Consider the following 23,353-nt stretch of genomic DNA (forward strand, 5'->3'; position numbering starts at 1 on the left):
ACAGAACAATACACAAATATGTAATGACCTGAAAAAGAGAAACTAGATTGCTACATTATATGATAGGTAAAAACATTTTAACAGATAAAAGATTTAAAGGTAAAAGAATAAAACCATAAAAATACTAAAAGTAAATGCAGCATAATATCTACTACACAATTGTAAGGGTTCAGGAAGATGATTTTAGGCATAACTCCAAAAGGAAACATCTAAGTTATTGGAATAAAGACAAAAATGTGAACTTCTTTATCCAAAAAGCAAAACATAGTAAAACACACAATAAACAATATGGAAAAATTACTGGCAGCATATGACAAAAGGAATCTCCTTAAAAATGGCAATCAATAAGAAAATGAAAAATACACTAAATATAAAAAAATAGGTAAACAAACCAGTTAGATGAAAGGGTTTTTTTTTCTTTTTTTGTTTTTCTGTAGTTTCAACATTTTATACAATAAACACACTTTGTAGTCAGAAAGAAAATTGTTAAAAGAAAAAAAACAAAGATGTGAAAATATCTGATAATGAAAAGTGCTCACAATATGTTTTTAAATTCAAAACAAGTCACAAAACAATAAATAGAATATGATTCACTCACAAATATTTACAGAGAAAAAGAATGAAGGGATTTGTTTTTAAGTATACAAATACCAATTTTCTACAGTGAGCTGTATGTAATCACTTTGTAATAAGAACATAATTTGAAAATCAGTATCAAATGTCTAGGATATATATGTGAAAAAGGAATCTAAGGTATGTGTGGGCTTTCACTTTTTACTTTTAATATTTCTGAAATGTTTCAATCTATAAGCACTAACATAATTTGAAAATAAGCAAATCTGGAAAAAATAACAGAAGCAAAGAGCCTCAGACAAATTTGTTACTAAAAACATGAAAAATGTTTGCAACATCACTGATTTAGAAATAAAATGACAAAATTGTTGTAAATGTATTCTTATAGTGAAAATGAAAAAGAAACACAAGGATGCACTACAAAAGTGTATCAAAACAGCTGAGGTATTTTACTTGGATACAGTAATCTACACAGTGTTAAACAAGAACAAACAAAAACAAAAACCTTATATGTGACAAATTTATTTTGCAAAACTCTTCCTTGACTAATGAGTTAAAATATTAGTATTCTCTCAGCTAATTTAAAATGTGGAAAACTGGCAACAGCCCCCTCCCCAACTATTCTTCCACTTGCAAAATAAATGAACAAAAGTTGAAAACCTCATAACCCCTTGTCTAAACCTGGGGAAATGTATGTAGGGATAAATATACCTACATACAGTGAAATCTATAATAAGCCACAAAACTGATGGATACTGCTGAAAAAGGCATAAAAGGCAATAAAGAAAGAAAAGAAAAATCAAATCAAATTAGCAGAAAGAAAAAATTTTTTAAATCAGTTCTTCATTTTTTCTTGCATCAACCTGGATGAAAATGTTGCTATGTTGGCTCACAGTAAGCAAAGCACTAATCTCAAAGTCAGAAAGCTGGGCTGGGTGTTGGCTCTGAGATTCACTGGCTGAGTGTTCCTGAGTGTGTTTCCTATTCAAATCAGGTAAAATATCTTCTGCTTCATGGCTGTACTGAGGCACTTCATTCAAATACCTATTTATACATAGATTTTTATCGACCTTAGAAAGGAAATTAATAGGGAAGATGACAAAATTGTCAGGAATGAGTTACTCTTTTATTATTTTACTTATTATTTTCTAGTTTATGTAAACAATTAACAGTACATATAATTATAATTTGCGGTAAAAATTTTAAATAAAATGTTCATAAAGAGTATATAATTTCTGACTAAAGAACATGAAACAGAGTGTGCATTTTGCTTACTTGATTTTTTAATATAAGCAAATATGAAATTAGAGAATAAGAAATATACAGTTTATCCTAAAATAGTGATGGTAATTTTTGGTTTTATAGGATGAAAACAGTCAAACCTCATGACCATCAGAAGTACTGTGCACAGGACTTCCCTGGTGGTCCAGTGGGTAAGACTCTGAACTCCCCATGCAGGGGGCCTGGGTTCGAACCCTGGCCAGGGAACTAGATCCCATGTGCTGCAACTGACACCCAGTGCAACCAAAATAGATTAAAAAAAAAAAAGTACTGTGCACAACCCAAAACAGACACACAAAGTAGAATTAGAGAAGAGCCACTCAAAAAGTAACTAAAAGAATCACAGCCATTAAGGGATGATGGAAAAGATTATTACCCTAATGGTAGATAAAGATTTACAGTCTTTGAGAAGCCTTCAAGAGCTCAAATTATATGTGTAAGATGAAGCATGATTTACTTCATCAACTTCTAGAAGACCTGAATTTTCGGAATTTGAGCTTTTAGATGGTAACAAATGTACAGAATGTATTACTTATAATCCAACAATCAAAAAATTGTGGAGAATGAAATGAGTCATCCAGCTAATGTTCTACTCAATGCAGGGAGTTGCTATGCATGGATCCATGAAAGGTATCACATAGAGGGAGACAAGGAGCTCATTCTTTTTTGAAATATCAATTCCATTTGTACACAATTAAAACATAGGAATTTTTTTTTTTTTTAAAATACAGAGCCAACATGAGCCTCAGAAAACTTTCACTGGCTAATCCTAAGACAAAGCTTACCTCTATAGTTTCTCAGCATGAATATAACCTCTTGCCACAGGAGAGACAACTTTTGAATATCTGACAAGCTCATCATTTCCCCCTTTCAAGGAAACACGTCTAAATTCTTTTCAACAATTTCTCACATTATATGATTTCAAGATCAATTACCATTTCATTCTTCCTCCCAGAGAAATTCTAGTTTGTAAAGTTTTCTGCTTCAAGATGACCAAATAAGACCTTTGCCCCTGCTGTAGATTAAAGATAGCTGCAAATTATTTGCTTACTCCTCTCATTGAGAGAGATGTCTAATTCCCCTCTCTGAATCTGGGTTGGCTTTAGTAACCTACTTCACCAACAGAATGTGGCAAAGTGACTGGACTTTCTGAGGTTATGTCACAAGAAGCCCTGCATCTTCCAGCAAGGTTCTTTCAGAACACTTGTTAGAACTCAGATGCCATGATGTGAGGAAACCCAAGAAGCCCCATGAAGAGTAACTTGAGGTCCCAAACCAACAGTCCAACTGAACTCCAAACCAACAGCCAGAATCAACTGGTCAGTTATATAAGTAAATCATCTTGGAAGCAGAGATTCCAATTTACCCAACTGCACAGCTGTGAGCAATATAACCTATTCCTGTTTCAAACCACTAAATACTGGGGTGGTTTATTACTCGGCAATAGATAACTGGAACACCCTTTATCTTAATAATAACCCCAAATAGAAACATTGAACTCTGTCTTTGATGAAACGAGTATTAATAAATGAAGACAGGGGCAGATGGGAAGAAAAGATTATACCAGAGAGCCTGCAGTGGAAGATATGGAAGACAAGCAGAGTGATTTGTAATACAGAACTCCACAACCGATCATCAGCAGAACTGCAGAAGAAACTGGGGTAGGGCTGAAAACAAGGAGACTGTATAAGAAGTACTTAGCACAGCCAGACACCTTCCTCCCCTAGTCCCAAAGAAGACATCAAGTATAGTTTCTAGACAAAGGAAACCAAAGGTTCTGGGCCAGGATATGTTTCTGCAGGCATCCACAGACTTACCCCAAAGTAAGTTAAGTGAAAGTCTACTCAGTAAATGAAGATCTCTAATCCACCTTCCAAAGTTTAGTTTTAGAATGTCAGCGGCAAGGTTTATATTCCCTGGGCAAGAAATTGGAAGATTCATCACTAGAGAAGCTGAACTATCCCAAAGGAAAGATGCATAAAAATTGATATCCAGAGGTTCCAATAAACCAGGTGGCATGCCACCCCTATACCTTGCCTCCACACACATAGCTTCCAATCAGCTTTTATGTGCCTTATTCTTATGCATAAATAGAAAAATAAGGATCACCAGGCTTCGAGGGAAGCTTCCAACAGGAAACAGGACAGGCAAAGGGGGGTAAAAGTGCCTGGAGTGTTGAAAACTTGAAGAAACTAAATACCTTCAAAAAGATAAGCCATTTTGGGGGGACGTATAATACAAATTGCTTTTTGAAAATAAATATCTGACAGTGTGAAAACGTTTTAATATTAGATTATAGAAGATAAAACTGAGGAAACTGCATACAAAGTAAAATGAGATAAGTATTAGGAGGAAAATGATAAAAAAAATTAAAATGATGGGTGTTGGAGTCCCAATATCAAAATAATGATAACTCCAGAAGCAAGAGTAGAGACTAAAGAGGGTAAACTGACACAGAATAAATACAAGAATGCTTCCTAAAACTAGTGGATACTAGGTTGATAATTTTCCTGAGTGCCTAGCAGAATAAATTGAAAAAAAGACCCGTATCTCAGATAATGAATCTAAAAGCTTCTGGAGAAAAAACCAAAATAACCAAAAAGACTACCTATAAAGAGGGCTCAGCATGGCATTAGGTATATCACTATCAGTACCAGAAGCCTGAGGATGATTGAGAAATGCTTTCCAAATTCTAAGTTAAAAAATGATTTCAACTTAGAATCCTATATTCATTCAACTGATTGTGAATGAAGAATACAGCATTTTAAGAATTTTCCTCCTAGTTATCCTTTCTCTGAAAGGTACTGCAAAATATGTTCAACTAAAATAAGGGAGTAAATCAAGAAAGAGGAAGATAAGGGATCCAAATCAAGAGACAAGCAATGCAGCAGAGGGCCAAGAAAACATCAAATACAGACTGGAGTGGGAGCATGTGAGAATCCAGAGCGAGGACGCCAAGAAAAAAAACAGAGATGATATTAATTTAAGTGTGTTACCAAGTGGAAAGTGATCTTGATAAGTGTTTTACAGAGGTGGTAGAAAGAAGAGAAGAGACTGAAGAAACTACGCAAATGAAAAAATATTAATTTCAAAAAAAAAAACTTTTAAGGAAAATAATCACAATACATTTAGCTGGCTTTAGTTAGCTTAAGAGAGAACAATACTTATATCTGTTTGGCATCCAACCATAGCATGAAAATTTAAAGCTGCCATTCTCAGTAAATGGAATTTACCAGTGAGGCTGCCATTCTGAGTTCTGGTTTCAGCTCCACTTCTAAGCATGTAAAATTAGGGAGGTAACAATTTCTAGATCTGCAGTTTTCTATAAAATTAGAAAAATGGTACTTTTCTATACTACCTCAGTTAACACTAGGGCCAAATCAGACAGTGGATTTTAAAAAGCACTGAAAATAATTAAAAAGTATTATTAGTAATTATTAGTAATAATTATTAGCATTAATATAAACATTACGATGAGGAAGAAAGGCACAATATTTGGTTAAAACAAAGAAGATACAAGGAAAATTTGCCTCCTTCCTTGCAGAGAGATGGCCATACCTCTTTGATTGCTTTGTTTTATATTTGGATATTCTACATTTGTATTTGAAAGTTTTGTTTTTAATTAAAAACTATAACTATCCTTAGTCGATTTCCATTTAATAATCCTTTTTTTTAAAAAAAGGTCACCTGGGGACTTTCCTGGTGGTGAAGTGGTTAAGAATCCGCCTGTCAATGCAGGGGATACAGGTTCGAGCCCTGGGCCGGGAAGATCCGACATGCCGTGGAGTAACTAAGCCTGTACGCCACAACTACTGAGCCTGTACTCTAGAGCCTGCGAGGCACAACTATTGAGCCCACGTGCCACAACTACTGAAGCCCACGCACCTGGAGCCTGTGTTCCACGAGGGAAGCCTGCGCACTGCAACAAAGAGTAGCTCCCTGCTCGCCGCAACTAGAGAAAGCCTGTGTGCAGCAACAAAGACCCAATGCAGCCAATAAATCAATAAATAGATACATTAAAAAAAAGAAAAAAAAAAAAGGCGATCTGTCATTAAAAAAAATTTTTTCTCCCTCTCTACGGTAGTGAGTTTGGGGTTTCAGATTCCACTGAGAAGAAAACTATGAACTCATTGATCAAGAAAGTCTATGTGTACTTATATGGACACACACACTTACAGATGCACAATAAGACAATTTTAAAAGTATTTCATAGGTTAATGATCAAATCTGGGGAGTGAGATATATTTTATATATAAACATGAAAAATCTCTCTTTTAAATTCTTTTTTATTTTTGTCTATGTTGATTTCTTCTATCATCCCTAAGATGGAAACTCAATCAGGTAATAATATTTGTAGAAATTTTCCTACAAAGAAACAACACCTATTTTGTAACACTAAGATACAGGTTGACATATAGTTTGTGCTCAGGTGTAAAGGCTTCGGCCTTTCCACCCAACAACAAAGGATAAGTTTATCTTAACTGTCCCTTCTTAACTGGGAGTTAAGTTTCCTGTAAACATGGTAAACTATTTTGGTGTTATTTTCAAAAAATTAATTAGGAAGTTCTACCATTTTGGACTCACAGCCTGGTCCACCTATTTATCCCCATTATTTATTCAGTGGTCTGTATGGTAATACTTATAAACACATAATGGACAAATTATGTTTCAGCTCCTTAACCTCACGGGCTACGTGAATTTACCCTGGTTTAGTTTGAGTTGTCTTGTTGACTCTTTCTGTATTTCTCTGTTCTAAGATCAAGATTATAATCGTTTTTAATATTTCAGCTTTTTAAAATATTTTATACTAAGCCATGTATTATTTTGTTTTTACATTGGCAGTCTTCTTCAGAGTAACTATTTTTAATTTATCTTAATCATAACCTCTTTAAGGGTAATTATTCTATTTTTTCCCCCACTGATCTTACTTGTGCAGTCTCTGCATGTTCCAGCATCTCTTCAAATTCCTGATACTCCTCATCATCCGGTTCAGCACCTGAGAGGCGAGCTGCCCTGGCCATGAAATATGGAGGCAGCTCTCCAATTGCTGTGCCGATACCCTATGCAAAAAAAAACAAAATATTTACATCAGATTTTCTCAACACAGTAATACTAAGCAGATGAAATCTTTATTTTTCAATATCACCAAAAGCATGTTAAGATGCCTGTATACTATATAATCAGGAGGACATGAGTTTGAATCCTGACCCCAATGCTGACCTATGCAATGTCAGGCCAGATAACATACATAAAACTCTTTAGACAATCCCTGTTACACTGCAGACACTGAATTAATGTTAGTTCTCTACCATCTCTACTTATATGCTCTGTTCTTATTTTTTACATCTCTTTTCATTTTACTAATGTTAGAAATAGCAGTGGGGGTGGGATGAATTGGGAGATTGGGATTGACATATATACACTATTGATACTATGTATAAAATAGGTAACTAATGAGAACCTACTGTAGAGTACAGGGAACTCTACTCAATGCTCTGTGGTGACCTAAATGCGAAGGAAATCCAAAAAAGAGGGGATATATGTATATGTATAGCTGATTTGCTATGCTGTACAGTAGAAACTAACACAATATTGTAAAGCAACTATACTCCAATAAGAATTTTTTAAAAAAAGAAACAGCATACAGTTTTCTAGACTTTTGAAATAAGTTCCTTTTTTACTGAAGTATTTATAATAGAATATTGATTATTAATCAATAATCAAGTTGATTTATAATACAACATTAGTTTCAGGTGTAAAACACTGATTCAAAATTTTTATAGGTTATTCTCTATTTAAAGTTATTATAAAGTATTGGCCTATTTTCCTTGTAGCTTATTTATTTTACATACAGTTTATACCTCTTAATCCCCTACGGCTATCTTGCTCCCTGCTCCCTCCTCTTCTCTCCCCACTGGTAACCACCAGTTTGTTCTTTATATCTGAAATTCTGTTTCTGTTTTGTTATAATCACTCGCTTATTTTATTTTTTTAGATTTTATATATAAATATACATGTACACATACATTGCTATTTTTGTCTTCCCCTCGCCTTTTCAAATATTCCAATGATTTGCTAATGAGCACTCACTAGTATAGCTGTTAGATATATAGTTTCTAGGAAATCTTCTGATATTTAGGATGTTTCTTTAATCCCAATACAACTTTTTTTGTGCAGAGTTAAAGCTTTTAACAAACTGTGGTCAGGAAGCCCCTTGAAATCTCAACATTAGGATGGATAAATTTTCACCACAGGAAAAATGTTGATTTCCTCAGGACATCGAGTGACTCATGTTTCAGTCACTTTGTGGATTCTTGTTTTTGAAGAGAATTTTTTTTTTTTAATCAACTTAGGACATAAGGATGAAAACAAAGGTAAAAAAATCAGGAACTTGGTTTGGACATATGGGCTTAAATACAGGATAATAATGCCTATGGTCTCCAGGAGAATTCTTAACTTTGAGCCATCCTTCTCTGCCCTGAGTCACAGTGAATGAAAAAGCTTTGGTAGTTTTCAGAAGCAACTTTAGGCCGGTTTGTTCTGTCCTATGCCTTGACAAGGATCCCCAAGGAATATTACCAAATTCAAACATTTTGCAATCAGTGTTACACTCCAGTGTGTGAAATCAACACCTCCAAGTGTAACTGCATTATCCACATGTGAACCTAGAGTTATGAGAAGAACATACTTAAGTGCCAAAGGAATAAGACCATATTTAGTTAAACAACAGAGAGAAGAGAGAGAGAGACATATATATAGAAGGACAAAGGAAGAAAACACAAATCATATTTTGCTAAACAAGAAAAGTTAATCTACTCTTCTGGAGGAAGTTAGAGAACCAACTAATTATTTTCAAAGAATAACTAAAGAAAAAAATAATGCAACTGGAATGCTCCCATTTTCTAAACCCTAGTAAAATAATGGACTATTATTATATAATAATGGTGCTAATATCACAAACAGAAAGACAACCAGACATTACTGTACTTGGTGACAGAATATATAAAACTATAAAGTGTATTCTTGTAAAAAAGATTTTTTTTTCAAGCCTCTCAACCCAGCTATCAATTCACAGGAAACAGAAACATATTTAAATTACACCAACTGGAATACAATCAGTAAAATTCAGACCATGGAAAACTATACTTGACAAACAATCCAGTTTCATGAACAAATACATTTGAAAAGAAAAACAAATGTAATCAGAAAAATTTGAACACTAATTGGGTAACTGATTTGAAGAGACTATTCCTAAATTCTCTTAGCTGTGACAATGTTTTTTTAAGTCCTACGGTTGATATATTTACAGATTAAATATAGTATGTTACCTGGGATGTGCTTCAAGATAATTGTGAGCAGAGTGAGGAGGGGTCTAGATAAAACAGTATTATCCAGGAGTTAATATTAGTGGAAGTTGGGTGATAATATATTGAATTAGTTATAAAACTCCCTGCATTAAATTTTTTTTTTTTCATGACAGAAAATAGGAAGAAAAGTTAATTGCAACATTTTATTCAAAATATGAACTTCTCTTAAAACCTGTTAAGTCAAATTTTCAATAGTTCCGAAAGCAATCATATGATTCAAACTCATGACAAGTTTCCTGAAAGTTAAAAAGGAAGTAATAATGGATTGAAATGAAATGAAGAGCTATATACTGTCTTATACTTAGCTGACCATAGTCATTGCTTTATTTTTGTTTAATTCTGTTCATGTTTTCCCATATTAGCAAGGAGTAAGAATGGTGATCATGAGCCAGTATTGTATTTTTTACGCATATGAATAAAAAAGAAATATAGTCATCCAGACAGGTCCCCTCAAGACACATTATATTCTAGACACAGAAGTTTATTTAGTCAGTTATCTCAAATTAGATACCGAAGTCCCATAATTTCACGATTCTTACAAAACCATTTTATAATTCTTGCAAAATCAACATTAAAAAAAAACAAAACTAAAAGAACACTAAAAACTGTCAGCCCAAGTTTAATTAAGGGGAAGAAATGACTGGCTTCCTTATTGCAAAAGAAAGACAAGTGGTATTTAGTCAAGCAATAATTCAGAAAGCTCTTCTAAAAACTGTCCCACTGCCTATCAACTTATTACCCTGAAGTCTCTGCTTCCTGAATTGGAGAAGAGTTTAATATGCACAAAATATGCAAAACCAGTAGAGAAACACAATATCTTCCTGGAGTATCAATTTTACGAAAAGATTTTGGGGAGGAGAAAAATCCTGAATTTTTGTGCTTTCAAAAAGTTTTGTCAAGTAGATTCACAAGAAAAGCACCAGCATCGTGCTTCTCTACGTTAGAAATTTTAAGTTTAACGGTAAAAATCTGGGGAGCAGAAAAGTTTATACATGCTGACTACTCAGAAATTATGGTAGTTTGGTATTATCAGTGTGTTAATAATCTTTAAAAACAAAATCATTTTCTATTAAATATTTCAGCTGCAAATGTGAAACAGAGATTAATAGCCAAAGCTTGGAGGGTAACTTGGAACCACTGAGAAATTCAGGGCTTTTACAGCAATGTTTAAAAAACAATTATACCAATTCTAGTAAAGTAATCAGATTGTTTTACAAACAAAAAAAGAGAAAATGTGCTTCCAGTTTCCCTTCAGATCAGTTTTAAAATGACTTCAAGAAGGAATGAAGTTCTGATACATGCTACAACATGGATGAAAGTTGAAAACATTATGCTAGGTGAAATAAGCCAGACACAGATGGACAGAAAAATACTGTATGATTCCATTTATATGGGATATCAAGACTAGGCAAATCCATAGGGCAGAAAGTAGAGAGGTTACCAGGGGCTGGGGAGAGGAGGGAATGAGGAGTTATTGTTTAATGCATACAAAGTTTCTGTTTGGGGATGACAAAAAAGTTCTGGAAGTAGATATTCGTGATGTTTACACAACACTGTGAATGTGCTTAACTCCAGTAAATCGTGCACTTAAAAATGGTTAAATGGTAAACTATGAAATGTACATTTTACCACAATAGGAAAAAAAACTCCCCCAAAACAAAACCATGAACTTAACAAATAAATGAGTTTAAAAGCTGATGTTAACTATCTGAAAGTCATCACATATGCTTCCTCTCCTCTGCCCTGCCACCATCCTGCCTTCTCACTTCACTCTTTATTATGCTTAGATATCCATTGAAACACTGCTTTTTCATGAAAATCTTCCCTGAATCACAGACTAGAAAAATTTTTTGTGTTATGCACTAGATTTCTCCCTCATAGCACTTATCGCAATTTGTTTAAACATTTATACATATAATTTTTTGACAATACTTATGTATCCATTTTTCCATAATTGTTTCCCTCACTAGAATGTAAGGCTCCATGAGGGTAGAGACTGTTAAGTTTCACTCTAAATCTCCAATGCTTGGAGGCCTAAAAACTATTATTGGGATTTATAAACAAAAAAATTTGTGTAGACTTACACTAGTGATATAGCCAAATTGTGAAAGATCAAAAAGATACAAACTGAAAAAAGGTAACCTACTAATCAGTAACACCAAACAATTCATTTTAATGGGCTCCAAAGACATATGAGCAAGTTGAAACTGAGGCTGACCCTGGTCTTTATCTTATAATTGGAAGTACTATGTATTTTAATGTACTATATTTATAATGATAGTGAAGTCTGTAAAGATATTTTAATTTGCAAAGTACAAATTAGGAAAAAATTTTAAATAACATGTCAGTTTTTAATGAAGCAAGACATCCCCTTGGAAAAAAAAATGTATGTGAACACAAATGGGATCAATGTTATGAAAGGGTAAAATATAAGAATCAAGGCCAATACACTCTAAAACAACATTTCTCAACTTCAGCAGAGAAGTTGAGAAGTTTTTTTACATTTAAAAAATTTATTTATTTATTTATTTATTTATTTATTTGGCTGTGCTGGGTCTTTAGTTATGGTTTGTGGAATCTTTGTTACAGTGTGCAGGATCTTTAGTTGTGGCATATGGAATCTTTAGTTGCAGCATGTGGGATCTAGTTCCCTGACCAAGGATTGAGCCTGTGCCCCCTGCATTGGGAGTGTGGAGTCTTAACTGCTGGACCACCAGGGAAGTCCCAGTATTGACTTTTTATGAGTGTATCCCAGTTAACCATTTTTAAATATAAAACTTAGTAACATTATTGTATCCATAATGTTGTGCAACCATCATCATTATGTTTCTAGTACTTTTCCTCACCCGAATGGAAACTCTGTCACCATTAAGCATTAATTTCTCATTCCCCACAACCCTGGTAACCTCAAATCTACTTCTTGTCTCTACGAATCTGAATTGTCTAGATAGTTCACATAAGTGGAATCATACAATATCTGTCTTTCTATGTCTGGTTTATTTCATTTACCATAATGTTTTCAAGGTTCATCTATATTGTTGCATGTATAAAAACTTCATTCCTTTTTATGGCTGAATAATATTCTGTGTATATAGCACTCTGTTTATCCATTTATCTATTAAGAGACACTTGGATTGTTTCCAGCTTTCCGATAATGCGAATAATGCTGCTGAACGGTGAACTACAAGTTTCTGTACTTAAATTTGAGTCCAGTTTTCAGTTCTTTTGGGTATTTACATAGCAATGGAATTAGAGGAGGGTCACACAGTAATTTCTTTTCTTTTCTTTTCTTTTCCTTCTTTCTTTTTCTAAAAATTTTAAGCCATGTGTTGGAGTAATTTGGGGGGGCGGTGCTCTGCATGGGCTTGTGGGATCTTTTTTTTTTTTGGCTGCATTGGGTCTTCATTGCTGTGTGCGGGCTTTCTCTAGTTGCAGTGAGCAGGGGCTACTCTTTGTTGCAGTGCACAGGCTTCTCAGTGCAGCGGCTTCTCTTGTTGCAGAGCACGGGCTCTAGGCGTGCAGGCTTCAAGTAGCTGTGGCACATGGGCTCAGCAGTCGTGGCTCGCGAGCTCTAGAGCGCAGGCTCAGTAGTTGTGGTGCATGGGGCTTAGTTGCTCTGGGGCATGTGGGATCGTCCCGGACCAGGGATCGAACCCGTGTCCCCTGCACTGGCAGGATGATTCTTAACCACTGCGCCACCAGGGAAGTCCCACACAGTAATTCTATGTTTACATTTTTGAGAAACCACCAAACTCTTTTCCATAGCAGCTGAATCACTTTATGTTCCCACCAGCAATCTATGAGGGTTTCAATTTCTCCACATCTTCACCAACACTTGTTATTTTTTCTTTTTCAAAAAAAACAACAGCCACCCTAATATGTGTGAAGAGGTATTTCCTCGTGGTTTGGATTTGCATTTCCCCAGTGACCAATGATGTTGAGAATCTTTCTGTGCACTTATTGGCCATTTGTATATCTTCCTTGCAGAAATGTTTATTCAAGTCCTTTGCCCATTTTTAATTGGGTTGTTTGTCTTTTTGTTGTTGAGTTGTGTAGTTCTTTAAATATCCTGAATATTAAACTCTTAACTGATAAATGACATAAACATTTTCTCCCTTTTTGTGGACTGTCTTTTCACTCTCTTGATAGTGTGTCCTTTGACATACAAGAGGTTTTAATTTTAGCAAAGTTCAATTTATCTACTTTTTTTCTTTTGTTGCCACTGCTTTCGGTGTCATATTTAAGAAACTACTGCCAAATCACCACGCAGACTTGTTTCTGTATTTTCTTCTAAGTGTCTTATAGTTTTAACTCTTAAGTTTAGGTCTCTGATGAATTTTGAGTTAAGTTTTACATATGGTGTAAGGTAAGGATCCAACCTCTCACTTCTGAATGTGGATATTCAGTTTTCCCAGCACCCTTTGTTGAAAGGACTGTCCTTGTAAATGGTGAAAACAATAGGAACCAATTTAAACATAACTTTATGTGCTACATTTTTTACATAACAAAAGACAGTTTCAAAGAAAGGAATATAAAAGAACGGACAAACATTCTATCAGTATTGACATTCTTATACTATGAGCAAAGCCAAATGCTGATTGCTGTGAGGGTAATACATTTAACGTACAGTCTGAATTTTTTTGAGGAAATTAAAATTTATTTGGGGAAATAAGCCACTACATCAGCCAATTTAACTAGTTTGAGGCATGCATGAAGCCAGGCCAAATGAGCGCTTCAGACAATACGCACTATGGGAATTTGGAAGAAGCAGTTATCACTGCCAGCTGGGATAAAAAATTTTCTTTACTGGCATTAGTGTTAATCTAGCCACATGAATCATTTCTGAAAGAACAAAAGAAAAACAGAAAACTGAGTCTATATACATACTCCCTTTCTAGCATGTTCTGAGTATCAAGTTATTTTATTAATAGCTCTTCATCAAAAGACAAATGTGGTGAAATTTATAAAACATATGCAACTAGTACAATGAATATGTTTCCAGTATTTATAAAAGAGTAACAGGAAATATGACAATTTTTCCTGTCTTTCATATTCAAAAAATTCAATATATGGCATTTCCCTTTGAATTCTTTTAAAACACGATATAATCGCTTGAATGTGTTTGAAAACTCTGCCTCTTCTGTGGGCATTGTATTCGTGTTCATTTTAATTAAGAATTTTAAGTGATGCGTTCCACATTTTTTTATAAGAAACTGTTAGGGGAAAAAAAGTTACAGGGACAATATAACAATAATTCCAAATGATAAATTAAAAAGTAATTCAAATGGTAATAGGAAGTCTTTAGCAAATGAACTATTCCTCAATGATACACACTTGAATAAATTTAGGCATATAAAAATGCTTTGTGTGGATATGCAGGTTAAAATATATCTACCATTGAACCAAGTAGTCCAAAATTTCCCAAAATATATTAAGCAAACCATAAAAAGAATAATTGGTACTACTAAAAGTAAGGTCACCATATAATCTGATACCTACAATACAGTAAAGCTTAGTTTATTAAGAAATGTCTGATCTTTCTTTAGTATTACAACAACTTGGAAAATGAAATGAGTCTTCTAAGAATAAACACACAGTATTTAAATCTAGGAGAGAGACATATAATACTTACCTACAGTTGGACTGATATATAACCATTTTTTATGTGTTTATCAAGTTTTATAAACAATAGTACAGCTTTACAAAGTAGTATAGCTGCATCATCTATACTCCTTTTCGCTGCTATTGCCTACTTGGCATCAGTGCTTCGCGGTACCTATGGTTTCCTGCCTTCCTTCTGAATGTTATTCATGAGTAGGAGAAGCTCTAAAGGTTCCTTTCATGTGGAAGTTAGGTAGCTGATAACTTTATGAATTAATTATCTACTGACTTGGTATATGTTTGGATTCAATTTTAATGAGGTACAAAGAATCAAGATGGTGATGCTAATTTTGGACAAATATGAAAATGGACATCTTACCCACATGCAGGCCTCAATCCTAACTTTTGAGATGATGCTCCATAAAGAAATGGCTCCTTCAGTGCCCTCTTCATCTGGACAAATAATCTGATCAGGATAGGGTGGTTCGGGGAAATTAACTGAATTGCATTCATAAGCAGCTAATGTGACTGAAGCTATATGTGGACCCTACAAAAAAAATATGAGAAATCCCTGATGAGAAATATTAAAGGAAAAAGAATTATCAATAGACATGTCATTTTAATGGTACCTTAATCACTATGTATTAATAGAAAAACGTTAGCTTTTAAAGAACAAGAACTGACCTAACTCAACATTTCAAGACGCAATTCATAATTTGAAAAAATAATCCTTCCCAGAATCTCTTCATGCTTTGCTTTTTTAAAAACCAATCTCAAATTTACTGAGGTATAATTTACATATAGTAAGAGCCATTTTTTTAGATCTGCAGTTCAATAAGCTTTGACAACTATATTCAGTTGTATAACCATAATCAATCAAGATGTAGATACTGAACATTCCCATCACTGCAAAAAGTTCCTTGTGCCCTTTTGTAGTCAGTCTCCTTCCCCCCACCCTAGACCCTGGAAACCATATGATTTCTGGCTTGATTCTTACTTTCTTTCTGCATATATCTCATTTGTAAGACTGCTATCCCCTGTGATAAAAAACCTCTCGTGCCCCTACTCCTTTAGGCATAATTTGAGAATACCATTTTTTGTTCTTACTTAAAAAAAAAACAGTTGATGCAGACATAGAAAACAAACTTATGGTTACCAAAGGGGACAGTGGGGGTGGAGGTGGGAAATTACAAGTTTGGGATTAACGCATACACACTACTATATGTAAAATAGGTAAACAAGGACCTACTGTATAGTACTGGGAATTATACTCAGTATCTTGCAATAACCTATAATGGAAAAGAATCTGAAAAAGTGTATATATATATATATATATATATATATATGTATACACATGCACACATGCACGCACACACATATATAACTGAATCACTTTGCTATACACTTGAAACTAACACATTGTAAATTAACTATACTTCAATAAAAAAAATAGCTGATGAAGTAACTACCTCACTTATTTTTCCCACAGAGATTCTAAAACAAAAGTAAAACTGTGGAACCAGTATCAGTGAGTTTTTCTTCTGTGTAAGCTTTTGTGATGCTTTGTACCTTTATTTTGAAATACTACAAATTAATAATAATCATATAGATTAAAATGAATTAATATTTATATATGTGATAAAGGTTTAAACACAATGGTTCCCAAATGAACATGTATGCCAAGATGAGGTGTCTGCATAAGGATCAACTAGGGACTTTGTTAAAAATATAAATTCCTGGGTCCCCTAAGCATAAACTGATTCAACAAGTGGACATGGGAACCTGTATGTTTTAAACAAGCTTCTTCAGAGTTTCAAATAGATTAGGCTATTAAGGGTCAGAAAATAAGCGAACTCAGAAAAGTCACTTAACCTTTCTGGACCTCAGTCTACTCTTTTGCAAAGCAAAAGAATTAGATTCATCTTATGGTTTTATCTAGGTCTAAAATTCAAAAACCCCAAATATAATCAAGATGTCAATAAAATCTATTGCTAATTTCCAAAGTTCTCATGAAATGTAAGCTCTAGAGGTTGGATATTCTTAACATGTTACTCTAACACATATAAAGTACTAGGCTTAGAACAGTGCTGGGCATATAGTAAGCCCTCAAAAAGTATTAGCGATTAGATGTTACAAAGAAAAATACTTGGGGGGGGATGAATTGGGAGATTGGGATTGCCATATATACATTACTAATAAGAAAAAAAAATCATTGTACATTTTAAATATATGCAGTTTATTGTATGTCAATTGTATCTCAATAAAAGTTCTTAAAGGAAAAAAAATACTGTATCTGTAGAATAAAATTATATACATACACACAAATATGTATGTATATATAGATACACATATAGTAAGTGATCTCTGGATATAAGAAAGTCTTTTTAAACCACATGGTGGAAGAATCTGTGATTCAAACACAAAGTGCATAATATGTAGTGATGAAAATTAAAACATTAAAGAACTCCTACTGCTATCAAAATAGAAGGTGATATTAAACAAATTTTTTTGCTTCATGTTAACATGAAAAAGAAAGATATTCATAAATCTAAGCTACATTTCTCCCTAAATGCAGTGGCATTTTGTGTTCAAATAAAAATCTAAAAAATGAAGTCCTACACTTAGCATTGACTAAATTAACTATTAGGTTTTCTTCTGGACCAAAAAAGAAAAAAAAAAATCTATGTGAATTTTTTAGTCTGTTCCTCTTTTTCTTGAGTTTTAATTCACAGAAATCAATAAATAGTAATGTTTAAAAAATAATTATAGAATCTCTAAAAAAGGAATGTTTTTTTTTTTGGAAAAGCTGTGATTAACCATGAAATCTACAACTGTTTCTTTGAATATTAGGTGCACAAGAGATTTCACAGTTAAAGAAAAAAATATTTTGTTATCTTACACATACATACACACAAATCCAAGTTTAGAGTTTACAGAATTCAGAGTAACTGAATAATTAGTGAAAATTTTCTCACTGTATACTTATAGCTAAGCATAAGATGCAATTAAAAAAACACAAACCTGTAACTTCCACTCTTACTGCTTGAAAACACAGAAGAGAAATGTGATACTACTAGGCAAAACAAAAGAAACTCAAGAGGTTGCCCATGATATCCCTACACAACTGTCTTCTAGAAATGAAATCTTGGTAAGCAAAAACTGAACTGTCCTAGACATTAAAATAATGAGATTTCTGGGATATATAAGAAGGAAAAACCTACATTTCTATTCCAGAAATAAAAATATGCACCCCAACAGATTAAACAGGTTATCCAACAAGATAAGAGACTTATTCATAGTTTTAATTTTAAGTATTCTAAAAAGGGAAATTTTCAGCAATCTGATAATATTTCCCTTAAAGAAAGGATGGTTCACACAATTAAACTGATATATACTTTCCATAACAACATTAACAAGTCATGATTCCTCAGGCTTAGAGGCAGATGTGGCGGTACCCAGACAAAATGAACAACTCAGCTTCTGGTCCTTTGTTCATTCTCAACAGCCCATGTAACCTGTACCTTGACATTTTAGTTTAAACTATGCTAACTGATAGGAAACCTCACACGTTCTTTTCAACATTATAGGTTAATGCTTCCAAAATATAACAGACTTGACTGAAATAAATATTAGTTTACATGAAAAATCCAAACACAAAAGCTAAAAAACAATCATTTTAATTAAGAGAATTTTAAAAGTTACACATATTCAAATTACCTTTTAAGTCTATTTTCTAAAACCTACAATTCTTACTACAATATATCAAATATGAAAGAATCACATTCAAACCATACTAAATGAAGCAATAAGGGATAAAGACAAACAGCTACAGTATAAGTACAAAGGCTACCTGGAAAAATCTACCATAAAACATAAAAATAACATGATATACTGCGCAGGAGGTTCCAGCTCTCTTGGGAGTATGCAAATATTGATATGTGTAGGCTACAGATCCTCACCTGTGGCCGAGGGCTTTTGGCTTCATATCATGAAGTGACTGGTATAGCAGACATTCACTCCTACGCTAAACAACTAGAAAACTGAACAAAATACATGGAACAAAATGAGGAAGCCCTGTGATGACTCTGGCTCTCTACCTGTAGATACGTCCTGCGTCTGCAGCAAAATCCATAGTCCAAAGAGGGAGACCTGAAGCAAAGCATGGTGGTCTCGCTGCACTGAGAAGAAAATGTGAGTTCAGGGAGGCTGAGTGGTTGAAATCTGTGGGGTAGAATACTAGTGAAGAGAAAGCTATGCAGAGAAAGGACTCTACATTTGTGCACGGGGGTCCCCTTGAGATTCTGGCATACAAAGCTGCATTGCATGCTATGATGAGATTCTATAAGGCCAGGCAAAGTACAATTAGTGAGAAAAGAACAACTAATAGGGGGGTTGTAAGCTGAAACATTCCTAGACTTCACATAGAGCTGGGAAACACTTCATCCAGCTAGAGTGGAGAAGACTCAGCATTCAGGGAAGACCTTGGAAAGTGCCTAGAGTAAAAGCTATTCTAGACAGACCATAATAGGGTTTTTTTAAAAAAGCCTTCAATAGATCAAGCTGATCCACTGGTACTGCACCCCAAAACAAAAAATTGACACTCTGTAACAGAAGATAACAAAATCCATAGACTCAACAACTTAATACCACATTCCAGCATCCAATAAGAAATAACTAGATATGTGAAACAGTTTGGAAAATATGATCCATAACCTGAAGAAACATTAGTCCACAGAAAAAGCCTCAGAAATGTCAGAGATTATGGAATTAGCAGACAAGGACTGAAAAAGAGTGAATATAAATATGTTCAAAGATTTACAGCAACAGTTAGCAAACTTCAGCCCAGCGGCCAAATTCAGCCCACCACCAGTTTTATAATTAAAGTTTCAAAGAATGCAGCCATGTATATCCATTTACTTATAATCTCTGGCTAATCCTGTGCTTTAATGGCAAAACTGAGTAGCTCTGGAACTTCTCTGATGGTACAGTGGTTAAGAATCCGCCTGCCAATGCAGGGGACACAGGTTCGATCCCTGCCCCAGGAAGATCCCACATGCTGCGGAGCAACTAAGCCCGTGCGGCACAACTACTGAGCCTGTGCTCTACAGCCTGTGAGCCACAACTAATGAGCCTGCGTGCTACAACTACTGAAGCCAATGCGCCTAGAGCCTGTGCTGGGCAACAAGAGAAGCCACCACAATGAGAAGCCTGTGCACCACAACTAGAGAAAGCCTGGGTGCAGCAACAAAGACTCAATGCAGCCAATAAATAAATAAATCAATTAATTAAATAAAAGATCATTTCTTTAAAAAAAAATGAGTAGCTCTGACAGAGACTCTATGGCCTATGAAGCCTAAAACGTTTATTATATGGCCCTCTACAGAAATAATTAGCAGATCCCCGATTTAAAGGAAAAGATAAACACAATGAATGAAGAAATATAAAGTATAAAAAATGACAAAATGGAACTTATAGAGCTGAAAATATATGAATAGAAAAATTTATTGGATAATCAACAGATTAGATACCACAAAAGAAAATATTAGAGAACTTGAAGACAAGGCAATAGAAAGTATCTGAACTAAAGGACACAGGGAGTAAAGGCTGTGGAAAAAATGAACCTCAGTAACCTGTGGAATAATACCAAACAGTCTAATATACATGTAACTGGAATCCCAGAAAGAGGGGGTAAAGTGTGTGTGTGCGTGTGCATGCACACTGGGGAAGGGGTGGCCAAATATTTTCAAGATTTGATGAAAAATATCAATCCATCAACTCAAGATTTAAGAAATACAACAGACTTCAATCAGGATCAACATAAAAAAATAAAACACATAATCAAATTGCTGGAAATCATCATAATCACATCATAATCAAATTCTATAATTCAGCAATATCAAGAAAATCTTAAAGGCAATCAGAGGGGATAAAAATAACACATTATGGGCATACCTTGATTTACTGCACTTTGCACATATTGTGATTTATACAAATTAAAGGTTGTGGCAATCCTGCATCAAGCGAGTCTACTGGCACCATTTTTCCAACAGCATTATTTTTTAATTAAGGTATGTATATATTTTTTTAGACATTTAATAGACTACATTATACTGTAAACATAACTTTTAGATGCACTGGGAAACCAAAAAATTCATGTGATTTGCTTTATCACTATATTTGCTTTATTGCAGTGGTCTGGAACCGAATCCACAACATTTCCAAGGTATGACCAAATCATCTAAAGGGAAATACAGATAGGACTTCTCATCAGAAACACACCAAAAAACAATGGAATTACTTCTCTAAAATGCTGAAAGGAAAAAAAAAAACTGTGAATCTAGAAGTCGGGGAAAATATATTTCAAAAATAAAAATGAAATAACATTTCAGACAAACAAAAGCCAAAAGAATTTGTTCCAGGAGCTAAACGTTAAAGGAAGTTCCCAGATAGAAGAAAAGTGATACCAGATGGAAACTTTAATGTACACAAAGGAGTGAAGAGCACTGGAAACAGAGAACACCATTTTCCCTCATTTTAAAATTTCTTAAAAAAATAACTACTTGTTTAAAGCAAAAACTATGACATGTAGAAGTAAAATATATGACAACAATAGCATCAAGTATGGGAGCAAGAAAATGGACTATAATATTATAATGTGGTTACATTATATATACTAAAAAAATGCTCAATCCAAAAGAAGGTAGGAAAAGAATAAAAAAATAGGTAGGACCAATACTTCAAGAGTAGACTTAAATCGAACCATACTGACAACTACATTAATCGCAAATGCGCCAAACATACAAATGAAAAGGCAGAGTGTCAGACTGAATTAAAGAGCAAGACCTCAGTACATGCTGTCCGTAAAGAGTACGTTTTAAATATCCAGATCCAAAAGTAAAAGTAAAGGGATGAAAAAAGATAAACCATGTAAAAATAATCATACAAAAGATAGAGTATTCTATATTAATGCCACATTAAGTAGATTTCAGGAGAGGGTATATTATTAGAGATGAATAAGGACATTTCATAATGATAAAAGGGCTAATTTTCAGGAAGACAGAATAATCCTAAATGTACAGGCACTTAATAACAAAATCTCAAAATACATACATAAAGCAAAAACTAATAGAACTAAAGGGAAAAATAAACAAATCCACAATTAGAGCTGAAAGTTCAACACCCTTCTCTTTTTAGTTGATAGAATAAGTAGACTGAAAACTGGATGTGCAACACTTGAACAATGAGGAACACTACACCCCAAAAGAGCCAAATACATATTCTTTTCAAGTACACATGAAACAGTCACCAAGATAGACCATATGCTGTGGTATAAAACAAGTCTCAGAACACTGAAAAGAATGTGCCATGTGGCAAGGTAAGTAAATATCAATACAGGGAGTACTTCTTAAGGAAAAGCAGCAAATGATAGTCCTCAAAGGTTAATTTTTCTATTTAAGGACAGTGTCCTTTAATCTATGCAGTGGTAATCAAAGGAAGTTAAACAGCTATATACAGCCCAGGTTGTTATTCCCTAGCACAGGAAGCTCTATAAACTTCCTAGTTAGCAACCAGGTCACAAGTAACATTCACTAACTGCCCCTGAGAGTTCTTAATTACTGCCAATGGAAGTTCCCTTTAATGATACAAGGTCATATTTTATGATTGTGATGAAAAGTTACACTCATCAGAGTGACAGGTTTTCAGGGTCCTTTTTTGGGGTGGGTGGGTACTTCAGTATAGTCATTCTAAGTGAAGTCAACAAGATAGTTCAGCTATTTGTGACATACCGAACATCTGGTTTTGCTTCAGTTCAAAGCCTCATATATCTTAGTCTCATGAGCTGTATTACACTATATTTTCCAAAGTTTTGATAATGGAATAATTTTGATTTGTCCAGGATGAAAGATGTAGTGCTTGGCCAGGCAAGAGGATGTCTGGGTGAGAGCAAAACCACAGTTAGATCAGGGGTAGGATTTCTAACAAGAGCAGATATAGGTATCTGTGGAAAGAGTATTTTAACTTAAAACATTCTTTTAAGATAAATTTTAAAAGTTACACTTCTACAATTTACATTCTTTAAGGAATAGTAAATATACTACTAGCTCTGTCAAATTAAGAGAAATTTAAAATTAAAAAAAATTATCCTAGAGGTAAAATTATCATTCCTGAAACTGTAACACACAAAAATTCCCTAATCTAATAGTGAACAGAAGTTCTAGGTAGTGCCCTGATAATAATGCAGTACCTATATAAGCCCTGAGAAAACAGTCCTGGTGCCACAAATACAAATGACGGTCTTTGTAAGAAAGGTGTGGGAGAGTCACACCTTAAAACCTGAAAAAAAATCGTATTAGTAAATCACAAACTAGTCTATGTATTGCTGCTTCATTTAAAGAAAAGTGTTTTCTGGATTTTTAACTTTGTTGTTCAGTTCCTTTGAGGGCCCTTTCTTCCAGGGACATTTTTTAAAAAGTGAAAACCTAAAATGATCATTAGTTAATTATGAGCCTAATTTAGCCAAGCTTTTTTAT

General features: G+C 34.1%; 1 protein-coding gene across 3 annotated transcripts in view; it reads right to left on the reverse strand.

The window, feature by feature from the left end:
* The window catches only part of VMP1 (vacuole membrane protein 1), a 107,751-nt gene that overhangs the window by 49,884 nt on the left and 34,514 nt on the right, over positions 1–23,353 (reverse strand). For all 3 annotated transcript variants that reach the window (XM_057714289.1, XM_057714287.1, XM_057714290.1), the window contains exons 6-7: positions 15,202–15,369; positions 6,783–6,914 (exon numbers count right to left, since the gene is read on the reverse strand). In XM_057714289.1, coding sequence (XP_057570272.1) covers positions 6,783–6,914; positions 15,202–15,369 — 300 coding nt within the window. The remainder of the gene's footprint in view (positions 1–6,782; positions 6,915–15,201; positions 15,370–23,353) is intronic.

This window comes from Hippopotamus amphibius, chromosome 17 (genome assembly GCF_030028045.1).
Source record: "Hippopotamus amphibius kiboko isolate mHipAmp2 chromosome 17, mHipAmp2.hap2, whole genome shotgun sequence".
Taxonomy (NCBI): Eukaryota; Metazoa; Chordata; class Mammalia; order Artiodactyla; family Hippopotamidae; genus Hippopotamus; species Hippopotamus amphibius.